This window comes from Crotalus tigris, unplaced genomic scaffold (assembly GCF_016545835.1).
Source record: "Crotalus tigris isolate CLP2741 ecotype Arizona unplaced genomic scaffold, ASM1654583v1 scf7180000020184.803716, whole genome shotgun sequence".
In the NCBI taxonomy this organism is placed as follows: domain Eukaryota; kingdom Metazoa; phylum Chordata; class Lepidosauria; order Squamata; family Viperidae; genus Crotalus; species Crotalus tigris.
In genome coordinates this window covers 709683-734350 of record NW_024097897.1, presented here as the reverse complement: position 1 = coordinate 734350, position 24668 = coordinate 709683, and the positions used below count along the sequence as shown (strand labels likewise).

Below are 24668 nucleotides of genomic sequence, written 5' to 3'. Positions count from 1 at the left end.
TTTTTTTCCAGAGATAGTTTCCAAATACCATATGTTCTATTTTCCAGGGGGAAGAAAATACCTTCTTAAGAGAGTTGTATGCTCAGTGACATTTGCTACGAAGAAGAGAATTTGTTTTTTCTAAAGACAAATAAACTCCTATTTGCTATAAATAGAAGGAAAATGAAAACCCTTAGGAACAACCCCACGTTGAAACCTGGAGTCTCCTGCACAAAATATTTTGACCTTCCCACTTCCTTTAAAATAAATGTTTATTAAAATAAGTCTCATATTTAAATATTCATTAAAATTAGTCTCTTTAATTCTTGATTCCATCAGCCATTAAGTGTTACAGTTCCATGCACAGTAAAACTAACAAAAAAACTCTATATATTAAGAGAAAAGTCACTGAGTGGGTGGGTGAGAAAGTTAACGAGCAAAATTACTAGAAACCAAAAAAACAAAAGAAACCACTATCCTAATTTAATCTATGTAGATAATATAAAGATAGGATTAGAAATATGGGATTTCAATAAACTATTGAAGCATTTATTTATAGTGATTTTTATGAGGGGAAGAATTACTGTCAACTGATTTCTTCTAGAGATAAGTTACATGGATTTTCTTGATCTTTGATTTAAATGTGGAAAACTGCCAACACATGTCCTCTCTACTGTCAAATGAATATTTAATAATGCATCCTTTCGCCCTTAATCTGTACCAGGCCCTAGGCAGACAACCAGTTATGGCTCAGAAAATAACAGATTGAAAATACAATTCAGAAAAACCAGTAGTGGCATTCAAATATGTGAACAATCGGTTCTCTGTGTGGATGTCACTTCCGGAAGTCCGTTCTAGGCCTGGACAACAAAAAATTATCTACCGGTTCTACCAAACTGGTGCAAACCGGCTGAATCCCACCATTGAGAAAAAGCTATCCAAACATACTCTCCCATTGTCCATCACGGTGGTCCTTATGAAGATAATAAAGTCATATAACTGGCCTTAAGCCTTGATTACAAAAAAAAGTTTTAAGTGATTCCTCAGTGCAAATACAGAAAATTACAGCATCTTGTGCAATTCCTGAAAGGATAGAAGATCATCAACATGCTGGTGCCAAGCAAGAACAGGATTCAATTTGCAAACTGTATTTCTTTGAAACAGAATCCTGAGTATTTTGACTTTCATATAAAAATGATTTGGTAGGATTAAGTGCTCTTATGTCCCATTAATCTTGGTGAGAAAGTTAAGATGTTTTTTTTTTTATTTTCTCCAATTAAGATATATGGGACTTAAAAGTTGTTATGGTATGTTATGGAAATTTACCTTGAAGTAAATTCTTTTGAATTTAGTGGATTTTTCTGTTGCATAAACTTTCATGCTCTTAAGCTACACAACAACTTTGGATCACAGTTCAACTTGTAACCTTTGTAGTTCCCCCAATAGTCTTTGTTGCTTTTATTGCTAATTTTTACCCAAATCTTAAAAAGCAGCTTACCAATGGATGTCAGTGGTTATCATTCTACTGTAGTAATCTTTACAACACAGGATTCTGGGAACTGTGGTCCAAATAAAGGTTGAGAAATGCTGGCGCATAGTACCAACAATTTCTTATGATCTTCTGTTTCAATATCAATTTCTGAACGAAACAGTTTTCAAACAGAAATGGCCCACAAGACAGACAGACACACACACACACACACACTCTGCTGATGTGTTCAGTTTGGAAATGCTTCTCAAATAGCATCTGCTCACAGAATCTGAAATACAATATCAACTACAGATACAGATACATACAGGTATGCAGATCATGCAACTTTTTTTTACTACTCTAAGTAACTTGATCAAAACTTCCAGGGTTGCTGGCTTACACTACTTTTATGAGCCTAGTCTTTCATGAAATTACAGCAAATGCGGACTGGAAGGAAGACTTCTACTTCCACCTTTTATTAAGCATCTATCCCCATCTCCAAGATTTATAACAGTTTCCTGAGTTTAGGAGTTATAGAAAGAGCTGGAATGGGGAGTCAAGGGAGAGAAGTTGCCCCTGCTGGGAAACCTATTTACAGAGCCCAGGAGCCTGCTTGAAATATCTGGAAGATGAGGTGTCATTCCCCCTCGTGTATAATAGCCTCTTCTTGAGAGAAGTGGTGGGATTCTTTGGCTCATGGCTGGGCTCCTCTCCCTTCTGGGCTTGTTGAGATTGTCTAAAAACACAGTGCTCCCGTGCAGAAGACGACTTCCGCTACCATGCAATGACCTCATCCCCCTCTGGGGTGAGCTGTTTATGTTTGGAAGTTGGCTGATCCATTTGGCTCCTTCTGGTGATTGATCTTTTGGAAGATAGTTCCCTCTACATAAGAGCTTCCTTGTCCCATCCAAAAACTTCCTCACGCCACTGAGGAGCCCGTCTGGATTATCTGATGATAGTTTCCTTAGTCCATTTGGTGTCTGGGTGTGTGAGTTGTTGCCTTGCTCATCAAAAGGTGAAACTGTTGGAGAATTTAGAGGAGTAGCTGTAATTGAGTTGGGTGCTCCTTCACTATGGTCCAGAGAAGCCTTGCTTTCAACTACTGGGCAATGCCCAGCTGATAATCCCTTCAGTGTTTGGGGAATGCCATTACTTCTAAAAGAAGGGTCTGGTTTATCTTCTGAACCAGTATTCCCTAGAGGGGGTGTGCAATTCTTCTGCAGTTTGTTCCAAGTAGCAGGGATCTCATATTCAGGAGTTGAAGCATCTTTGGTCTCTGACTCATTCTGCTGTGTGGGCCAGTCATACGTAGGAGAGCAATCACATTCATTGAGTGATTCATATTCAGAGGAGGTTTTGCCCTCATCTTGCATTTCATATATTGGAGGAGTCTCGTATCCATAGTGCCATTCATATGGAGAATTGCCATCATAGCTATATTGAGACTTGTGCCCCAAGGAAGCTTCATATATATATTGTGACTCAGGTGGAGGAGAGACTTCATATTCATATTGTGACTCATCAACAGGGGACCATTCGTAGCCATATTGTGAATCGTACAGTCCATATGTTCTTTGAGGTTCATATATAGGAGAGGCGATATATGTATAACGTGTCCCACATTTCTTTACATAATACTGGGGAGATGTACTTCTAGAAGTCATGCCATAAACAGTGTAGGGGCTGGATTCATACTGCGAGTCATATAGGGAAGAGGAAGGATATTCATAAGGCTCCTCCTCTTCCTCCTCCTCCTTCCCAGTTTCAGATCCCCTGCAAGGGCTGTTCCATCTATCATAGGACTCATATTCATCCAGGGACTCATCTTCTTCATCAGCAGACTCAGACTTAGTCTCCAACCCATATCCATAATCCTCCTTGCATTCTGATATAGACTCAGGCTCTGCCTGTATTTTGTTGTCCACCGCTTTTACCTTGTTGCTTTCTTCCTCATCTGCAACCATAGAAATACAAGTCATTGGGTTAAAAAACAAAACCAGGCCACTTGCAGCCCTGGACAGCTAGTAATGCATCCCCACAAGATCATAAACCTTTGAACATTATTATGTGATTTTTAGAGATATTTTTATATATTATCTATATATTTCATATGTGGCCCAAGACCATTCTTCTTCACTCAATGTGGCCGGAGCAAACCAAAAGGTTGGTTACTCATGGTCTACAGGGGGAGGGGAATAGATCTTGCACTTCACTTATATACCAAATTTAAAAAACTGCTTCTTTTGTTTGAGAAACAAATTTCCAAGAGTAATCTGAAAAGCTTTTCATTAATTGTATACCTTAGCTATCTCTTTACAGCTTGCTTTCTACCTGCATAATTTTCATTTACATGTTGTCTTAACTACATTTCTTAATGTAATATGAAATGAAATATGAATATAAAATGTAAGAAACAATAAGGGACACTGAAGGATGCAGATTATCTGACTCTTTGCATGCCAAGACATGTAGCAGAGCATAGATGGCATGACCATCTGAGTCCTCTTAAATCTTTCAGCAGCTTTTGATACTATCAACCACAGTATCCTTCTGGACTGTCTGCATGGATAGGGAAGTAGAGGCAGATTATGGCAGTTCTACTTCCACTTGAAAGTGCAGAGGATGGTGGGAGCAGGGAGAGAGGTTGGACCCATGAGCATATCATTATGAGTGCTTAATGATTCAGTCTTTTACCCTATCCTGCTGAATGCTGATACAAAATTGCTGGGAGATGGTATGTGCCAGTTTAGGATGAAGTGACATTAATATGTGATAATGTATCTCTACCCTGTATCCCCTGAGAAATGTGGTGGAAGTCATGACTAAGTATCTTGAAGCCATAAGAATATGGAATCAGGCTCAATCCAAACAAGACCAGTAATGGTTGATTCAGAAGCAGACTGACTGCATGACCATACCATCAATGGTTCTTGATTAGATTGTTCTTCCCCTGCAAGAGCAGGCTAGCAATTTGGGAGTCCTCCTGGACTCACAACTCACAGCTCCTGCACAAAGAGCAGGCAAGGACCAAAGTCTGTTGCACAGTTGTGGTTATTGTGCCAGCTGCATTCTTAACTGGAAAGACTGAAAGCACTTGCTTATCATCTCTCAATTGCTGTAATTTGTTCTATACAAGACTGCCAGAACTCAATGGCATGTGTGCATAGTGGTCATTGGTAGTTCTACCATATTTTACCTCTGCTTCACAAGTGACATTGATTGATACTAGGCTTCTGAATGCAATGTAAGGGATGGTTTGTATTTGGCTAGGCCCTGGGTATCCACATTTTACTAATAGTTTCTGCCTTTCTTACTTGAACTAGCTGATCATAAGCACAATCACAGTTTAATTTAGAATAACCACTTTGCTTAGCAACCACGTTTTCAGTCCCAACTGTGGTCACTAAATGAGGATTGCTCAAGCAGGAAGTCACAAGCCATTAATGAGCTAAGTTGCCTTCTAGCTCAAGAACATTCCCTCTTCATAGCTTTGCTTTCCCCATGAAGAACTGTTTCACATGTGACTCAGTTACTACAAAAAAACCAATCTACAATGACTCTCAATTTAACATACAGAATAAATACAATTCCTTCTGAAGTTTTCTCTAAGTATCTTGTTTGATGCCAAAAAAGGGATGCATATATTCTCTGTTCAGGTAAATTATTTTTGGAATTTTTTAACAATGGACTTTTCAGTGGCAAAAGAGAAATTAATATAATTCTAACTGTTTCAGGGAATGCTTATGGAACAGCTCATCCACCTTTGTTGACTACAGAAACAAGATTTAATTTATATCGAGTATAAAACTACAGGTAGTCCGCAACTTATGACCATAATTGAGCCGCACATTTCTCTTGCTAAGCAAAACAGTTTAGTACGTTTTGCCCCATTTTGTGACCTTTCTTGCCACAGCTGTTAAGTGAATCACTGCAGTTTTTAAGTTAGTAACATAGCTGTCAGGTGAACCTGGCCTCCCCATTGACTTTGCTTGTCAGAAAGTCACAAAAGTTGATTACATGACCCTGGGACACTGTAACTGTCATAAAGAGGAGTCAGTTGTCAAGCATCGTATGACTAGGGGGATGCTGCAACAGTCGTAATGTGAAAGACGGTAATAAGTCACTTTTTTCAGTGCCATTGTAACTTTAATTAAACAAACTGTTGTAAATTGAGAACTACCTGTACAATCAGTTTCTGAGAAGCTGTAAGGGCTCAGCTCTCATACGTTTTCATATTTCTTCTGTAACTTTCAATAAAATTGTGTATTATCTGTAAATAACAATATTCTCTCCCAGGACACTCAATATCATTGCTCCTTACCAGGAACTTCAACAGATTTTAGTTCTCTCTCCTCCTTTCCTTCTACTTGTTCAGAATCTTTCTCTGGGGACCTGGAAAATCAATAGATGTATTTATGAACAGATGACAAGCAGACACCATTTATGTATTTGTTTGTTTATTAAATTGATAAGCTGCCCGTCTTACTAGCCAACAGAGTCTTTTGTTGGAAAAAAAAAATTACTTCCTGTATGGCCTGTTTTTAATCAGCTCTCTCACTTGGCACATCTAGAAGAGTTGCGGTTGCAGTGACCCGATTTTATGACATTTTTTTTTTGCTGTGGTCCTTAAACAAACACCATGGTTGCTAAACAAACCCATTGTCTGCAATGGGCATTTTTTGCCAGAATCTGGAAGCTAATGCCAGTTTTCAGCAAAATTATTGTAAATCACAGTCTGTGACCATGTGACATTGCAAATAGTTGTAAATGTGGGCCATTTGCTCAGCACCCAAAATATAATCACAGGACATATGGAGAGGTGTTGCTTAATCATTTGAATTTTGAATCTGGGTCATAAGTACTATTTGGGGGGGGGGTCCATCATAACTTTGAACAATGTTAGCAACTGGTAGTGGGTCAAGGACTACTTGGGTACTGAGAATTTGGTATCTGGGAACTGGGTCTATCTACTCAAATGAAGAGAAGGATCAAGGGTGACATGTTGGGCAGTCTTCCAATATTTGAGATGCTGTCACAAAGAAGAGGAAGACAGCCTATTCTCCAAAGCAACTGAGGACAAGACAAGAAGTAACAGATGAAAACTTATCAAAGAAAGATCCGACCTAAGGGGAAATCTTCTGACAGTGAGAACATCAATGAGTGGAATGGCTTGCCTTCAGAAATTGTAGATGATCCAATATGGGATGTTTTTAAGAAGAGATTGGATGGCTATTTGTTCAGATTGGTATAGGGCAGCGGTTCTCAACCTGTGGGTCGGGATCCCATTTGGGGTTGAACGACCATTTCACGGGGCTCGCCAAACAACACAGTCCGCCATTTTTCCCCCTTTTCCTTAGCTGTGCTACTCCCTTTTATTCTATTGGCTTTTGAAAGCCAATAGAATAGACTCTCTTGAATAGAGTCTAATTCTATTGGCTTTCAAAAGCCAATAGGAATTGTCCAGGCTGTCTCTGCCCTGCTGAGCCCGCCAAAAGTCCCATTCTGCAAACGGTGCTGCACCAGTTGAGTAGTCCTCGACTTATGACCGGTTGAGTAGTCCTCGACTTATGACCAGTTGGGAGTCGCGGCATTAAAAAGGTTGAGAACCACTGGTATAGGGTCTCCTGCTTGGGCAAGAAGCTCGACTAGAAAACCTTCAAGGTTCCTTACAACTCTGTTGCTCTGTATTTCCCCAATGTACAGATCTGCACATGGCTCACTGCATTGTACTGCATATAGCACATTGCTCAGTTTGTGTCTGGGTGTTTTATCCTTGGAGTGGACAAGCTTCTGCCTTAGTGTATTCATGGGTTTGAAGTCTGAACATATGTTGTGTTGGCCGAAGATCCTCCTGAGCTTTTCCGATATTTCTGCAACATTTGGAATGACAATGTTGCTTCGTTTGTTGTTTTCTTCTTTGTCTGTTATGGAAGAGTTCCTGCTGGGTCTTTTGGGGGATTTGATGAAGGCTCACTTGGGATAGCCACAAGTTCTGAGGACTACCTTGATGTGTTTTAGTTCTTTTTCTTTCTCATCTTTGCTGGTAGGCAGACCTGTGCAGGGTTCTGATAACTCCCATTTAGTGCTCCAGTGGGTGGTGAGAATCAAAATTTAAATATTGATCCGTTGGCGGGGGGGATGTTCTGTGAACTTCAATGTTAAAGCTTCTGTCTTCCTTAATGTGTACTGCACAGTCCAGGAAGGCCATTTTCCTTAACATCTTCCAATGTGAATTTGATATATCTGTCCACAGATTCGATGTGTTTGATGAACACTTCCAAATCCTGTGTTTTGATCTTTCCTGTGGGTTTGAGTGCTGGGAGATGACGGGATTAGCCATCTTGCTTGCAACTGTGGCAGAGGCTTTTAAAGGACATTAAATTTGCAAACCTCACTTTTTAATCACTTTCAGAAATTGCCTGTTAACCATTTTAAAGGTACTAGAGATCTTCAAACTGGCAAGTTTATCTTCAACTCTCAATTAAAAAAAAGATTAATTGTAATTTGAAATAAAGAGCAAAAAGCTAAATAAGATTTTGATCAAAGAAAGTTATAAAAGGTAATCCAGGTAAATTCAGAATATTGATTTTTATTACTATTAGATTTTGAAACTAATTAATAATAGTACAATAAAAAATGAACAGCTTCTTATGGGAAACAGACTTTATCCTGGCTATTATACTGTAAGTCCCAATAAATATAACTGATGATTTTAGAAACTGAACACTAGAGGGAACTAAAGATTGTAAGCAGAAAGGGAAGGAAAGTACAAGCCTGTTCTTGATGTCGATTAATATTGGGGCTACCAAAATGACACAAAATCTTGTAACACAAAATATTAAAGAAGATTTTTACGAATGGGCCCAGAAATTAGTAATTACAATATCAACACTGTTACTAATGAAGTCTGCTTCTGTAGATAATGTCTAAAACAATGGTTCTCAAGCTTTTTAATGCCATGACCCCCAACCGGTCGTAAGTCGAGGACTACGTAACCGGTTGTAAGTCGAGGACTATTCAACTGGTGCAGCACCGTTTGCAGAATGGGACTTTTGGCGAGCTCAGCAGGGCAGAGACAGCCTGGACAATTCCTATTGGCTTTCGAAAGCCAATAGAATAAAAGGGGGGAAAAGGAAAAGGGGGGAAAAAATGGTGGACTGCGTTGTTTGGCGATCCCCGTGAAATGGTCGTTTGACCCCAAATGGGGTCCCGACCCACAAGTTGAGAACCACTGGTCTAAAATATAGTAATGAAGAAAGACAGATATGGAATAAATTTTATCTAAGAAGGAAGTACCAATAGTGACTTCAAGTGACAGGCTGACATTTCAATGATTTGGAAAAGGATGCTTTATTAGATACACAAAAGAAACTGGCTGAAGTTTTAAAAATTAAAAGGGAAATTCAAATGATAAAGCAACAGAATGACATGGAATATATTTTCTTATTGGATCTACAAAGGAGGCTTGTTAAAGGCTTGAAGAACTGTGTTTGATGGAATAAAAAAGAGAAATCAATATTTGACTGAATTATAGATTCAGACTGTTAGGGGTAAAAGAAAGAAATATAAAATGATTTATTTGATCAAGATTAAAATAAAACTGTATGGTCTTTTTGCTGACACCAGGATTGAAATTTGCTGACACCAGGATTGAAATGTTTTATGGATTTGCTTATAGATAAAAAATAAGATATGGGATGAAGATGTATCTGTTTAACCTCGTAGGTGATGAAGTATTATTAATTTGTATCTACTTGTGATGAAGTCACTTTTTTATACATTTCTTTTTTCTTTATTATATTCTTTTTTTCTTCTTTCTTTTTCCTGTTTCCTGTTTCCTCTTTCCTTTTTTCTTTGCTTTCTCTTTCTTTTAATTTAGTTTAGTTTTTACTATTGTAATTAAAATTCTTAATAAAATTATATTAAAATGTACTAAGAAAACCATGACAAGGTCATATTTGATTCTGTTTCGTATGGAGTCTACTGCTAATTACTCAGTGCTGTTTGATTCATTACTGCATTTGTATACAGTCTTTCTCAAAGTAAACTTTAAATGAAAGAATTTTACAAAGAACTTCAAAATGTCAGGGGATTCACTTGAATTCTAGGCATATTTATTAAGAAATATTCATTCACCTTAGCCTCTGATCACTTTTTTATTTCATTGAAATGCGGACTTGATAATATTTACATATTCAATGTCTAAACCAGATGTGTCCAACCCATAGCCCAAGAGCTCCATGTGGACAACTATTAATGTGGCCCCATAAAATAGCAAATCTTTAACATTATTATGTGATTTACAGTACTATATACATTAACTATATTTATATTTTATATACTTCCCAAGACAATTCCTCTTCACTCAATGCAGTCCAGGCAAGCCAAAAGGTTGGACATCCATGTTTTAGACCATAATGAATTGTGGATGACCCTTAAAATATGAGTAAATTGGGCAGCTTCATCTGTGTATTGAGATATTTACCTTTTGTTTACTTCTATGCAAAATATATCATGAAAATCATTAAACTAGGAGAAATAAAAACTGGAATTGAAATTGCTGAGAGAAACATCAAAACTTAAAATACTAGTTTGATGGCAAATATGAAAACATCTTAAGGAAGGTAATCAAAGTACAACAGCTGTTTTCAAAACTATATTGAGAAAAATAGATTTTGTCAACAGGTAACACCTTTCAATACCAACAAAGAAGAAGATGAAGTAATAACAGACTTAATATTTCACCAAGACGGTATCCATGGAATTAAAAGATGACTGCTACTTAGAAGAAAATCTATAAATCTAGACAAAATGTTAAAGTGCAGGGACCCTACAAAGATACATATTTTCAAAGCCATGCTTTTCTGAGTTTTAACATAATAACATGAAAGTTGAACCATCAGAAAGGAAAATATTGAGATTGTAGGACTGTGGTACTGGAGAAGAAAGTTGAGAATAACTTGGATGTCAAAAGAACAAATTGATCAGTACTAAATAAAGTAAAACCAAATTGCTCACTGGGAGTAATGATAACGAAGCTAAAACTGAAATATTTTGGACCTAATACAAATATCATGCTAGCAAAGATGAACACATTTGAACAAGACTATAGAACAATTGAAGACAAAGAAGGATGCTGACAAAAGACAGGATAGATAATCCTACAGATGGCACAAGCATAAGTGTTATTTACAAAATATCAGAGATGCCATTTCTGACAGATAATCCTGGAGAATTGATGTCCCTTGACTCAAAAAGACCGGACAACTAGAAACTTGGACTTCAGTTTTGTGCTGAATGTTGGGAAGAGGTTTTGTTTGCCTTTTTAAGTGGTTCACTGTTAGCAGGGAAATGCAAAAATAACTTGTCTTTTGCCCATGAGCCTATTATATACTTCTAATCATGGGTTAATATGGAAGTTCACTCAGGACATTGGAGTCCTGTCCAGTGTTCATCTTCGTTAGTATGATATTTGTTTGACTTATTAAAACGGTTCCTCTTTACCACTCAATTATTTCCCAGCATATGGCATCATAGCTGTCCTGCATTGCTGTTTTATATTGCTGAGATAAAATTCCTACCTTTTCCTGGTGATGATGTTTTTAAAACTGAAGACTTTAGGATCAAGAGTGAAGAAACATAAAGATCTTTTGGGGCCAAACGTTATCGAAACACCTGCAGAGGAAGATGACAGATGAATTCCTGGGAATGTAGACAGTAAGTAACACTGGTTTGATAATTTTACTTATTTCTTCCAGTGTCATTCCACTCAGCCATTCTTGAGGCATAAAGACTGTCCTTATTACTCTTATCAGCATAAGAAGAGTTGGGGTTTTAGAACAGGGATTTCAAATAATCATATCAGGACTGGCTCGTTAGTCCAGAGGCCAGAACATTTTGCATACATTGGTTAAAAAAAAAATCTACAGTGAGCAAAAACTGAGGAAAATAAATATATATAAAAATCTGGAGATTGCCCATCTTCCTCATGGAGTGGCTCTGGATAGTGTACAATAAAAACATAAAAACCATATAAATATTATATTCTAGTAGGAGGCAGTTAAAATGTATATAAGATTAGTCATTCGTAATTCAAATTAAAAGTATTAATTTAAAAAGAAAACAAAATCCTCCCTGTGAATCAGAGATATTTTACTTTGGCCACTTAGCAATTTTCACTCATCAAAACACCATTACTTTTTGTTTTATTGCTGAGTTGATATGTAATACTTTTCAAGCTTTTATCTAAGGGTAAATAATAATAATAATAATAATAATAATAATAATAATAATAATAATAATAATAATAATAATAATAATAATAGTAAAGTTGGAAGGGACCTTGGAGGTCATCTAGTCCAACCCCCTGCTCAGGCAGGAAACCCTACACCATTTCGGACAAATGGCTGTCCAGTCTCTTCTTAAAAACTTCCAGTGTTGGAGCATTTACTGCTTCTGGAGGCAGGCTGTTCCACTGATTAATTGTTCTCACTGTCAGGAAGTTTCTCCTTAGTTCTAGGTTGCTTCTCTCCTTGATTAGTTTCCACCCGTTGCTTCTTGTCCTGCCTTCAGGTGCTTTGGAAAATAGCTTAATTCCCTCTTCTTTATGGCAGCCCCTGAGATATTGGAATACTGCTATCATGTCCCCCCTTGTCCTTCTCTTCGTTAAACTAGACATACCCAATTCTACCAAAAGCTGCCCAAATCCTGCTGTTCTTTTTTTTCTTCTTTCTCATTTGTCTTGAGTAGAGACCCAATTATATTATTGTTTGGTCTCCCTTTTCTTTCTCCTTCACTGACCAAGCCCCTCCTTCTCCTCCTTTAGTTGCTTGTTCGATATCTTTCCCATTCCTTCCTTGGTAAAAAGACCATTATGGCAGACACAGCCCTCCTTGCTGACTGCCTCTTCCTTCTCTTCTATGAACATCTCAGAAGCATTTCCTGTTCTGGACAGGGAGGCTTTCTGCTTGGTCATTCATGTCCTTACCATCTCCCACTTGGACTATTACATTATACTCTACATGGAGCTTCCCTTGAAAACTATCCAGAAGCTTCAACTGATACAAAATGAGGCTATGTGAACAATCTTAGACACCCAAAGAATGGTACACCTCTCTGCCGTGAGCTGCATTTGGTGCAATTCCAGGTCCAATCCAAAGTTTAGGTTATGATCTTTAAAGCCCTATGGAACCATCTTTGTCCCATTCCATCAGCATGTCCCTACCCTGTTAAGCAGGGAAGGTATATTGCAAACCCCATAAATTAAAGAATTTTGAGTGGTGGAATTCAGGAAGGAAGCCTTCTCTGATGTTGCCCCCGTTCTATAGCATCTTCTTCCCCCAGAGATGAGGCTGGCCCCATTCATCTGACCTTCTGGAAAGGTTGAAAACATGGCTCTGCCATCTTGCTTGGGGCTCACAAAGGAGCAGGCAGCCGTGGGGCTGGTTAGCACCTTAAAGTCCCTCACCCACACCTTTGAATTAATATTTAATGTTGAATTTTAACCATCTTTGCCTATATTTGAGATTTTTTTAATATTCATTTTTATGTTTTTAAACCTTTTATTTGTACACTGACCAGAGTCCCTCTGTGAGGGAGATGTGCAGTTTCTAAATGTGATAAATAAATAAATTGTCCTGCAATGTAAGAGTAGCCAGGGATTCTCAGACAGCAGTACTGTAAAAGGACTCCATCCAAGCAAGCTTTGCTATTGCCCGGAAACCTGCCAAATCAGGGCACAGCAAGCTGTGTGAGGCAACTGCACATCTACAAGGCACCCTCAATACCCTGGTCTTGCTAGGCAGCATCCACAGAAAATGACTTTGAGGGCACAGGTCCTCTGCTCTAGAACAATGTCCCTCAATCTTTTGGGCACCAGGGACCGGTTCCATGGAGAGAGGCTTTTCCGTGGACCAGAGGGGGTGTGGTTTCATGTGCTGCCTGCAACCCACAGATGGGGCTTCGCTTGTTTGTGCAGACTGGTTGCTGGCATGCCACGGACCAATGCCGGTCCACGAACCGAGGATTGGGAATCCCTCCTCTAGAAGATTCCTTCACTAACTAATGGGAAATGGATATTGCATGTTTCTAAAACATATCCCTGTAAAAAAAGCATATGCTTTATAGATAGATAGATAGATAGATAGATAGATAGATAGATAGATAGATAGATAGATAGATAGATAGATAAAAAGGCAATCACCAGGAGATAGAACACCACGGTTTAATAAATAAGACCAAGCTTTCGGTAATTCCTTCTTGCTTGTATACATGGACCTCGTAACGGGTCCCAGCCGACTGATTCTTACTTCACTTACAACATTAGGTAATTCCTTCTTGCTTACAAGCAAGAAGGAATTACCTAATGCTGTAAGTGAAGTAAGAATCAGTCGGCTGGGACCCGTTACGAGGTCCATGCGTAGAATGCAGGTGCGGCTAGGTTTATAAGTAGGTCTCTTAATTGGCTGGTCTATACCCTGACGATGATGGCAGATCCCTAGCCATCAAAAGCTTGGTCTTATTTATTAAACCATGGTGTTTTATCTCCTGGTGATCGCCTTTTTATCAAAATGTATGTACCCAGGAATCACTATTCTTCGATTTTTAACATTATATATATATATATATATATATATATATATATATATATATATATATATATAGGTCTTTGGTTGTTCGGGTTTTCTCCCGCGTAAAATTGGAAGTGTCTTGGCGACGTTTCAACAAAGTCCCATTCGTCATCTTCAGGCTGGTGTTTTCAGCTTCGTGCTTCGAGGAGCAACCCGAACAACCAAAGACCTACATACAAACACCCGCGAAAACCTCAGAAAACAAATATATATATAGGTCTTTGGTTATTCGGGTTTTCTCCTGTGTAAAATTGAAAGTGTCTTGGTGACGTTTCGATGAAGTCCCATTCGTCATCTTCAGGTTGGTGTTTTCGGTTTCGTGCTCCTAGAATTAATACATTCACACAGCAACAAATCTGACTGCCATGAGAATGGGGGAAAAAATAGGGTCATCCCTACAACAGGAAAGTGTTAGAGAAGGATGAATTAATAAAATCCACCAGGGCAAGATGAACGTACATATTATATTTAAGCTCTAACATGCTTCATTTGATGATGGTCCATAGTATTTAAATTGAGGTTTTAAAATCTATAAATCCACCGCAGATGGTTTAGCACACTCTATAAATTGAATTACTGTACTGGCATGCGATAGAAGGAATAAAAAGAGGTGTAAAAATGGATATGGTGTCTTATAGTCAGTTACTTAGATGGGATGGGCAAAACTGGCAGTTAAGATTACGGGAAGATTTAGCGCAAGAAAATATTATTTATTCTTGGTTCCAATATAGGCAACTAGTAGATAAATGGAAGGTGGATTGTAAATTGGGTTTTCTTAGAGAAGATGGAAATCTTATTAAGCAAGTCAAGGATCAAAGACAAACCCATATCAAGAGAATCTATGGGGTATTAGTTGAAATGGACTCAGAAACGGAATTAATTAAAGACTGCATGATTAGATGGGCGCAGAATTTTGGTGTCCCAGTCTCATTGGATATCTGGGAAACCATTTGGGTGAGAAATGTCAAATTTACACAAGCACAGAACCTTAGGGAGAATTTTTATAAAATGTTTTATAGATGGCACCTTGATCCACAAAAAATGTCTCTTATGTACCCTGACGTACAACCCAAATGTTGGAGATGTGGTTATACGGATGCTTCTTATTATCATATTTGGTGGTCATGCAGAGAGATAAAAGCATTTTGGATCAAAATATGGTGGAATATCCAGAGAATTTTTAGAAGGAGGGTAAAATTTACTCCGCAATTATTTTTGTTGGGCATTGTTACAGATTGTGATACAAAGGAGGTTGTATTGATGTTAAATTTGATTACAGCCGCCAGGCTGTTAGTAGGACAATACTGGAAGAAGGAATCTTTGCCTACATTGCAGGAATGGTTTCTTAAAGTAGCTTATCTGGCGGAAATGGCAAAGATTTCGGCTTTCTTAAAGCAACAAACGCAAGAGAAGTTTCTTGCCGTTTGGGACAAATGGATAAAATTTATACAATTTAGATTGGGTATTAAAAAATATCACATAGCTTTTTCATAAGTTTTATTTTCATATATAGAGAATGTTATATATAGATACTTTTTTTATATATATAAATATAAAATTTTTTAATTTAATTTTTTATTTTTATTTGTTAATTTTTAACTAAGCCTATATTCTGCTCTGGGAAGCTCAGGGGGGGGGAAGGGAGGGTGTTTGTGAGGGGTGGGGGATGGGGGGTTTTTTTTATATGTGATGTTTAGTTTTTTTTTGTATATGTTGTTTTTTGTTTTGTATTATTTTTGTCTTTTTGTAAAATTTATAAAACTTTCAATAAAAAAAGACACCGAGAAAAATTGAATTACTGTACTGTGGTTATTCCATATATTATTGCAAGAGGTTTGGCTACATCCTACCTGAATCTTCTGAAATGGAGATGGAAAATAAAGGGCCTTTTAAGTACCATGGAATATCTTCTTCTTTGTTGGCTGAAAAAGCAGAGGAAGGTGGATAATCTACCTGAAAGGAACAGGCTTATGCCAGATCTCCATCCCCCTGCCTTTGAATAAAAAACTATATAGCTAGACCTCAAGTTACAATCACAGTTGATACCTGAATTTCTGTTGTTAAGCAAAATGGTCGTTAAATGAGTTACACCCAATTTTATCTTTTCTTGCCACAATTGTTAACCAAATCACTGCAATTGTTAATCATGTGCTTGTGAAGTGAATCCAGCTTCCCCCGTTGATTTTGCTTGTCAGGGCCAGCTAGGAAGGTTGGAAATGGTGATCACATGACTCTGGGATGCTGCAACTGTTGTAGATTCATACCAGTTGCAAAGCCCCCAATTTTTTATTACATGATCGTGGCGATGCTACATCTTGTATGTGAGAGGACTGATCATAACTCACTTTTTCTCAGTGCTGAAAACAGTGCCTAAACAAAGGGTTGTAATGGTTGTATGGATGATCTGAGACCTACAGCTGATATTTCTTGGATTGCAAAAATAGGAAATATTGATCAAAAATATTGTTTTTATTTCCCAAAGAAAGTGATTTATTGGCAGTGTGATCAATGTTCTGTGGGATTTTCATTGATTTTTAAAGCCCTGTCTTCTACTGCACCTCCAGTTCCACATTCAAAGTGAATTCCCAGAAACTGCAGAATTTTTGATAGAAGATAGACTATCCTGATGACTGTTTTCCACGTAGGGACAACTCATATAGTGCATTCTACATCCACACTATTAAGGCACAGATGTCTTTTCCATGTCAATGTCATTTGGCTATAAAAATCTACTAATGATAATCAAGGGAAATCCAAGGGGAGAGTCAGAATGGAGAGGTTCTGTGAGGGTTTAAAGAAGAAAGAATAGATGAGATAGGGTCCCTTCACTTAGGGAGGGGAGACCATATAGAGAGAAAGTGTTAGATAAGTAAGGATAAAATAGAAGTGGCCAGTCACTGAGATGCCACTGCAAAGTACAAATGAGAGAAGGCTCAAAGTGAACAGAAAATGAGTTAAATATTATATCATGCAGAAGTAATAATTTCACATAATAATTGGTGTTGTCCAGAAATTTGGGATTATAATTCTCACTAGCCTCAAATAACACAATTAGTAAAAGAAAAGGATTAGAGAAATCTTGGTAGACCAGAAAGGCAGTTACAGGGAAGAGATCGAAATGTCTTTGTCAGACTGAAGGCTGTTCTTTAAAGACAATAACTTGGAGTGACAATTTTTGAATCTTAACTACGTAAGAGACTTCTAATAATATTAAAGACAGGGGTCTTCAAACTTGGCCCTTTTATGACTTGTGGACTTCAACTCCCAGAATTCCTCAGCCAGCATGCACAGCCACAAGTCATAAAGGGCCAAGTTTGAAGACCCTTGTCTTTTAAAGCTTACCGGAATAGGAGTCCGAGGTCCCAAACATCTCTCGGAAAACATCCCAAGGGCTGCGGAAAGTGAATCTCAATTCTTCTTCAGGAACTAAAGGGAAAATAATGGTATTTGCAACATATCACTAATATCCTGAGTTCTTATCAGTGTGGGATTTCTACAAACAGAAATGGGGTATAGCGATTCCTCTCCGTTTTTTTTCACTTCCCAGAGAATAATTTGTAATTAAGATAAATGGATCTCATGTTAAAGTCCCATGAAAGTCCCACTTTTAGCTATGGAGAGCCCTAGGAAAATCAATAAGAAAAAATATTTTCTTTTCCTAGGCTTATAATCCAAAGGAATTCCACTCTCCAACCAAAAGTAGCACATCTTGTTTGCATTTTCTGTCCATTTCATATGGAACTTGACAATAAAACTCATCAACCTACTCTTCTGCATCAGCAACTGGAGCATCAAGTTTGATAATCATATTAAGGGTTGTCTACAAAGTATAATTGATATTATTTGGTCAGTGATCAAATTGTGCCCAAGTACAATCTTTTCTATATCCTCTTCAACTACAAAAATAACTTTCTTCTTTATTTTTTGTCTTCTCACTAATAGTATAATCTTCTGTGAAAGTCCAGTCCGTTTCAGTTCACTGACACCTAAGATATAAATCTGTAGTCAATCAGTTTTTTCTTCCATTTTGTTGAGCTTCCCATGTTCACGCTTCTTATGTTCCATGTACCCACTGTAATTCTGCCTTTGCAGCTTCGATTTTTTTTTTCCTACATGGCAATATCAGCAATTAGACATTCTGAAGACTGTGTTATAAACAACATTAATACTCTGAAAGTTCTTCAGCTCTTCTTCAGTATCATGTTTGAGTGTCATAGACTCAAGGATTCCATAATCCATGTACTGTATTATCAATTGCTTTATCTTACCTGTCTATGTGGATTTCTTGGAAAAAAATAGGAATGGTTTTCCATTGTCATTTCTGTGCAGTATGAAATTATGTCTTTGCCATTACCATGAAGATGATCCTTTCCCTCTAGCATCCTCCCAAATAACTGCCAAATATAAATGCTTAGAGCTCTCTCATTTGTTTCCCATTGCTCATTCTTTTATTTTAATTTCATGGCAAATGTTAAGGGGGAAATAACAGAATAATTACATAATATTTGTAATTGGTAGCAGTGGAGGTATTCTACACTGAAACACTCATAAAATATGCATTGACAAATAAATATTACAATATTGTAAATATTACAATACAAACAGAAGCTTGTACTTATGTCCTCTGAGTATCACCTCAAACCTGTTTAATATCATAAGAAAAGGGGCATGGATAATTGTTTTGGCCCTTTTTCTGGATACAAGATTGCTTTGGGCAGTATGGGAGGTGAATATGTTTCGGAAGGTACATGAATTAGATGGTAGAAAAGCTTCTCCTCACCTGTTGCAAGTCCATCCCCGTAGCAATCATAACGTTCCCTCTTGGTCTCTAAAAAAGAAAGTCATGTACTTGGTTACCTCCCAAGTAAATTACTATTCCATGTTGATCCACAAAATTGCTGACTTAGGATTCATCCACACGCCTGCATTGATGTAAGTTTCTCCTCTCCCTGAGAAGGGAGGCCTGGTTGTGTTGCTACCTGCCCAGAAAGTATTGTGTGTGTTCAGGGCAGCGACTAGCAGGTGGTAAAGGACTCAAGACAGCTGAGATTTTTATGGGGGGGTAGGGAAAATTTTTGGGAAGAAACATTATGCAAAGTCCAAAATAAAACAAATAATACAAGAGGCCCAGGCTAATCACAACAGAAAGATTGGATCTTGCTGCAGCTGGCGGTCCATCGACTTCAGCATTCTTGTTTATTTTTTATTTTTATTTTATAAATATATGTATATATATATTATTTCAATGCTGATTTCAGTGCATAATAGTTGTGTAATATGACTGAAACTCATGAACGTTCTATTATTTAGAAGGCTTAATGTATTGAAAAGAAAAAGGGGAAAGTAAAAAGTCTGTCAGTAATAACTGCAGTTTAGGATGTCAGTACTGTAGCATAAACATAAGATTGTATAAATTTTCATCCAAAGTGCAACATAAAAAACACTGTCATGCACATCAATGTATTGATTATATAATAAGACTTTCAATCTTGAACTAATTGCTTAACATTAATATCTTCATTGTATTGTTAGTGTGTGTGTGTGTGTGTGTGTGTGTGTGTAAGAGAGAGAGAGAGAGAGAGAGAGAGCTATCTAACCAGACTGCAGTTCCATACCAGCATTTGCAATTCAATGCTCCATTGCTAAACAGTGTCCTCTGGTGTTCATTTATATTACTGCATGTATGAGGAATAGTCAGCTTCAGGACCTTGAAGTCATCAAACTCTTTTGTTGAGAGAACTTACTAAACATTGTTTCTCAATCTTTGCAACTTTAAGATATGTGGACTTCAAATCCCAGAATTCTCCAGTCAGCAATCTCCAGAGTTCAGGTTTGTTTGTGTGTGTGTGTGTGTGTGTGTGTGTAAGAGAGAGGGGAGAGAGAGAGAGAGAGAGAGAGAGAGAGAGAGAGAGAGAGAGAGAGAGAGAGAGAGAAGCTGTGTTGTGAGAATGTGTCTTTAATGAAAAGCAAAAGGGGTATTTTCAAGTTTAAGCAAGGAGCCTTTGTATTGGACAGGGTATTGGACAAGATGTCCTTCTCAGCTAGCTCCTCATCCTTCTCAGTCTATTTTATTGTGCTTTTGAATTGTATAGAATAGTTGAATAGGTCACTGACACTCTACAGCTTACAGGGGAAAGAGAGAGGGTGGGGTGGGGGAGAGACAGAGAGACATTGGGCACACAGAGCCAGGCGGCTTCTTACTATCTGACAGCACTTCATAAGCTTCTGTAACTTCTTTGAACTTCTGTTCAGCGTATTTCTTCCTCTCTGGGTTTTTATCTGGGTGCCACTGCAGGGCTTTTTTCCTGTACCTACAAAGCCCCAAAAGGCAAAGTGAAGGCAATTAGAAATCCACAACGCAATAATCAATCACTAAAAGTAAACCAGCATCATTATAGAAGCTATTAGATTTAGGAACAATGTCCTTTCTCAGAAGTCAAGACAGACCCAAATTAGTAGAGTCCATTTTTTGTCCCATCTCTTTTCCCAGCTAGCTGACTGAGAATTACTCAAAGAATATTTGCTCCCTGTGACTACTTTAATATTGACTAAATATTTGTGATTGTACTTATTGTATCAGCAAGAGAATAGATTTCTGATCTCCCATAGATTTCATTTGAAAGCTTAACAGCTGAACTTAGAAGAGCCATTGTGGCACAGTGGTTAAAGTGCAGTATTGCAGGCTAATTCTGCCCAGTGCCAGAAGTCCAATCCTGACTGGCTTAAGGTTGATTCAGCCTTTCATCCTCCCAAGGTTGGTAAAATGAGGACCCAGATTGTTGGGAAAAATAGGCTGACTCTATAAAGAGTGCTATAAAGCACTATGAAACAATGTATACGTCTAAGTACTATTGCTATTGCTATAAACTCCCAATTAGAAAAACCCCAAATGCTTATTTCATTGGGTATCTATTTAGGCATACATAACCACTAATAACTTGGCATCTTTTATTCATTAATTACCAGAATAAACATTATAAAATGTCAGTGCATGGTTTTAAGAAAATTGAGATTTGGGATCTTTTTTTGTATCTTGGTTAAAACTTGGTTTACACTCCAGAATAAAACTCCTTACAGAGAAGAATACTCAAAGAAAAGACTTACGCTTTTTTAATATCGGTGTCAGAGGCATCCCGAGGAATCTCTAAAAGCTTATAATAGTCTGGCACAGCAGCCATTGGTCTGTTCTATGCAGAAACAGGTAGCAGAGACGTGGAAGGAAACTTGCAGCCTCAAGGGGAAAAGTGTTTCTGAGCTGCTTCTGGGGCTGATCATGGCCGCACGCTTAGCTGTAGAGCAGAAGGCAGGTGCTGTGGAAACAGATCCTGCAGGCCAAGAAGTAGGATGATGTGCCACAACAAATAGCCAACCACAGTCCCATCATCCAGTCCAGGGAACTGGCCGAGAGAAGACATAATTGGCTGACCAAAAATAAACTAAAATTGTTCAGAAATTTGGCTTGGAAAATGCCAATCATCGCACCTTTTCCCCTCCACTAAAAAGTTTACTTGTTTGTCACTAAGATGATGGGTCACTCATGCCTATGTTACATCCGAAGATCCTAGGATCGATCTCTAGTTTGCTGTGAGTCCTGTGAATGAATATATTCTTGTTCGTGTCCTACTCCAGCTAAAATCTGCCATACATTTGTGGCTGTAGGTTTAATTAAATAATTATCTCATATAAAGGGAGAAGTGACATTTTAGCTGTTTGTTCCTATGTTCAATATTGCTATTATGTACAATGTTATAAGAAACAAGTGAGGCCGTTGGGCTCCTCGCTCACAACATATATTCATTGATTACCATTTTGAACAATGAATTAAGTCTAAGGTCCCATGTGATTTCGTGGCATAGACTTTAATCTAGGGGCATCATATAAACTGTATATATACACATACATGTACATATAACAGGAACAAAAAAAGATTCTTAGTGAAGAGTTTAGGTAAAATAAATCAGCAACCATCCCATTTAGCGTTCTCCTAATAATAGGCCAGCAAATGGATGGGTTCCCACATCCTGTTAAGAGTAAATAAACCACTTTATATATTAGTTCTATAAGTCAATCAAGCCAGTTGGGAGATTTTTACTTGTTTTAGTTCAGAGCTACAGTATTCTCACCTGCAGTGTATCAAGATCAGTGGGAAAGATCAGCTGCATGTTTAACTAAATACAAAGCTTCATGGAGTAAATTAGTTTAGCTTGCAGATCCCTCATTCATAAAGAAAAAAAAGTTTGCACAATAATGTGAACATAGAAAGTTTCCTTTTAATTATAAACCAGTTTCAACTGGACTATTATGTTAATGGAGAAAAAGAAGTTAAAAGCATAATACCCAGGCACAAATTAGTCTAATAGGCCATTGCAAAACCCAGAAAATTGGATTAATTCAAACAATTAACATAGCTATTGGTTGACATCTGCAAAAACATCCATTATAATAACAATATGGGATGAGAATTCTTGCTTGATCTTAACCATCTTAGCCAATTTTAGAGAGCTATGGTGGCACAGTGGTTAAAATGGAGTATTGCAAGCTAATTCTACTGGCTGCCAGCAGTTCGATCCTGACCAGCTCAAGGTTAACTCAGCCTTCCAATCTTCGGTCGGTAAAATGAGGACATAGATTGTTGGGGGCAATATGCTGACTCTGTAAATCACTTAGAGAGGGTTTAAAGAACTGTGAAGTGGTATATAAGTGCTATTGCTATTGCTGCCTGCAGTAATTAGAAACAGTGTCCATCTTATCTGCATTCTTGAGATCTAGGTTGTCATTTATCCTATTAAATTAAATTAATTGATCCCATTAAATTCTGACTTTTTGACAATAGTGAGTTAGGCAGATTTCTGATTGACTACTTGGTTATTACTCTATGAATAAACCACAGTCCTTGGATAGAGAGGTGCATGAGGAAGTGGTAAACCCCTACTGCCAATATATCTAGGCTGATAGAAGTGATTTGTTGAGTCAGTGCCATCCCTTGTTTCCTAAAGTTTTAATTATGTATCTGGAAGTTCAGAGAGTTATTTTGCAAGAAATCAACTCAGTGAAACCTAAATTTGGGTAAACAGATGAGTGCCAGTGGGTATCTAGGAATATTTTGCTTATATAAAAACTGGGACTTTAAGGCAGAGGTCCCCAACCTTTTGGGCACCAGGGACCAGTTCCGTGGAGACAGGTTTTTCCACAGAGCGGAGAGGGAGTGGTTTTCTGGGCTTCCTGCATCCCATGGATGGGGCTTTGCTTGTTCTTCTTTTCATTAAGCTAAATATATTTAGTTCTCTTAAATCAGAGGTCCTCAAACTTTTGGTCACCAGGGACCAGTTCTGTGGAGAGAGGTTTTTCCACGGACCGGAGGGTGTGTGGTTTTGTGTGCTACCTGCATCCCACGGATGGGGCTTTGCTTGTTTGTGCGGACTGATTGCTGGCATGCCACGGATCGGTACTGGTCCACGGACCGGGGGTTGGGGACCCCTACTTTAATGGACTTCTGGCAACATGTTGTTTTCTTGGGAGCGATGTGATTTGCCTTCTATTTGAGAGACTAGAAGAAGGCTCTCCTAAAGAATGATTATAACTTTGGGTTATCAAGACATTGTCTCGGCCTTACTTCCTGTTTTCAAGAAAGTCCATTATTTTTTCTTGACTCTGTGAATCCAAGTTATCTTCCTCCTTAAACCAGCCTTCCTGGACCTGGTATCTTTCAGAGGTGTTCAGCTTTCATTTTCTTTTATTTTCAATCAGCAGGGAGATTTTGCTGATTGGATTTAAGAGAACTGAAGTCTAACACATCTGGAAACCAGAGTGGAAAAACCCTCTACCTGATGTAATATTCCACAATATTCTGCAGAGTTTGTTTTTTTTATTGTCATTTGTTTCTTTACCTTGGCTCATCCAGAGATTGCCTGTACGTTCTTGGTTCCACCTGTTGGCTGGCTGGGCATTTGAAGTTACCAGCACCCCAAAGCTGCTCCTTCCCCTACTGTGTAACAGTTTCATAGCCAATGGAAAGTTTGGGGTCATTATGACATCAGAACCTAAGCTTTTCTTAAAGATCTGAGAAAAAGTATAATATAAAAGGCAATATTTGGGAATTTGTAAGTTAATATTTTCTATGTAGTCAATCTTTGCTTCTATTCTTAAACTACTTTGCTACTTCAGTCCAAATCTGTGATGTGACCCTGTCCAATAATCTTTTTATCATGCCTATCCCACCAGATATCCCTGCTTATTGCACAATATCAGCAACAAATCAATATGCAGTTCCAGAATGCTGTATGTTTGAAAACTTTGCTTCACGATTATATCACTTTTAAATTCTATCCTGCTCCTACTTTAGAGTCAAATGGAATGTTCATTCTAGCATCCTTCTCCTGCACTTATAGGACTTTATGTTTTCTATGCACTCCATCTCCCAGCATATGTTTCAATCACTTAGATGTGCATGCACAAACACAGACACAAAGAGAGACAGACACACACACACACACACACACAGAGAGAGAGAGAGAGAGAGAGAGAGAGAGAGAGAGAGAGAGAGAGAGGCTTGTAGAACTTATTTACAAGGTCAGTGATACAATTTAATA

The 24668-nt window shown here is 38.0% G+C and overlaps 1 protein-coding gene across 2 annotated transcripts; it reads right to left on the bottom strand.

Moving 5' to 3' along the window:
* Nucleotides 1-1817: 1817 nt before the first annotated feature.
* LOC120318338 (dnaJ homolog subfamily C member 21-like) lies at nt 1818-24053 on the bottom strand. Of its 2 annotated transcripts, XM_039365805.1 has the most exons (9): nt 23967-24053; nt 21184-21404; nt 20281-20390; nt 18860-18907; nt 17422-17505; nt 15930-16001; nt 11032-11125; nt 5772-5842; nt 1821-3404 (listed from the first exon to the last, which is right to left on the bottom strand). In XM_039365805.1, the coding sequence occupies exons 2-9, from the start codon at nt 21255-21257 to the stop codon at nt 1975-1977; spliced, it is 1983 nt and encodes a 660-aa protein (XP_039221739.1). In that variant the 5' UTR covers nt 21258-21404; nt 23967-24053; the 3' UTR covers nt 1821-1974. The 2 variants fall into 2 exon arrangements, with proteins under 2 accessions (XP_039221740.1, XP_039221739.1); XM_039365806.1 differs by lacking the exon at nt 15930-16001 and having other exon boundaries at nt 1818-3404.
* Nucleotides 24054-24668: the final 615 nt, after the last annotated feature.

Coding starts and splice junctions, on each gene's coding strand:
- LOC120318338 (XM_039365805.1), bottom strand. CDS start 21,257: ATGGCTGCTGTGCCAGACTATTATAAGCTTTTAGAGATTCCTCGGGAT. Junction 11,126..15,929: donor CTCCATTTCAGAAGATTCAG/GTAGGATGTAGC, acceptor CTTCCTCTGCAG/GTGTTTCGATAACGTTTGGC. Junction 5,843..11,031: donor AACATCATCACCAGGAAAAG/GTAGGAATTTTA, acceptor TTGATTTTCCAG/GTCCCCAGAGAAAGATTCTG.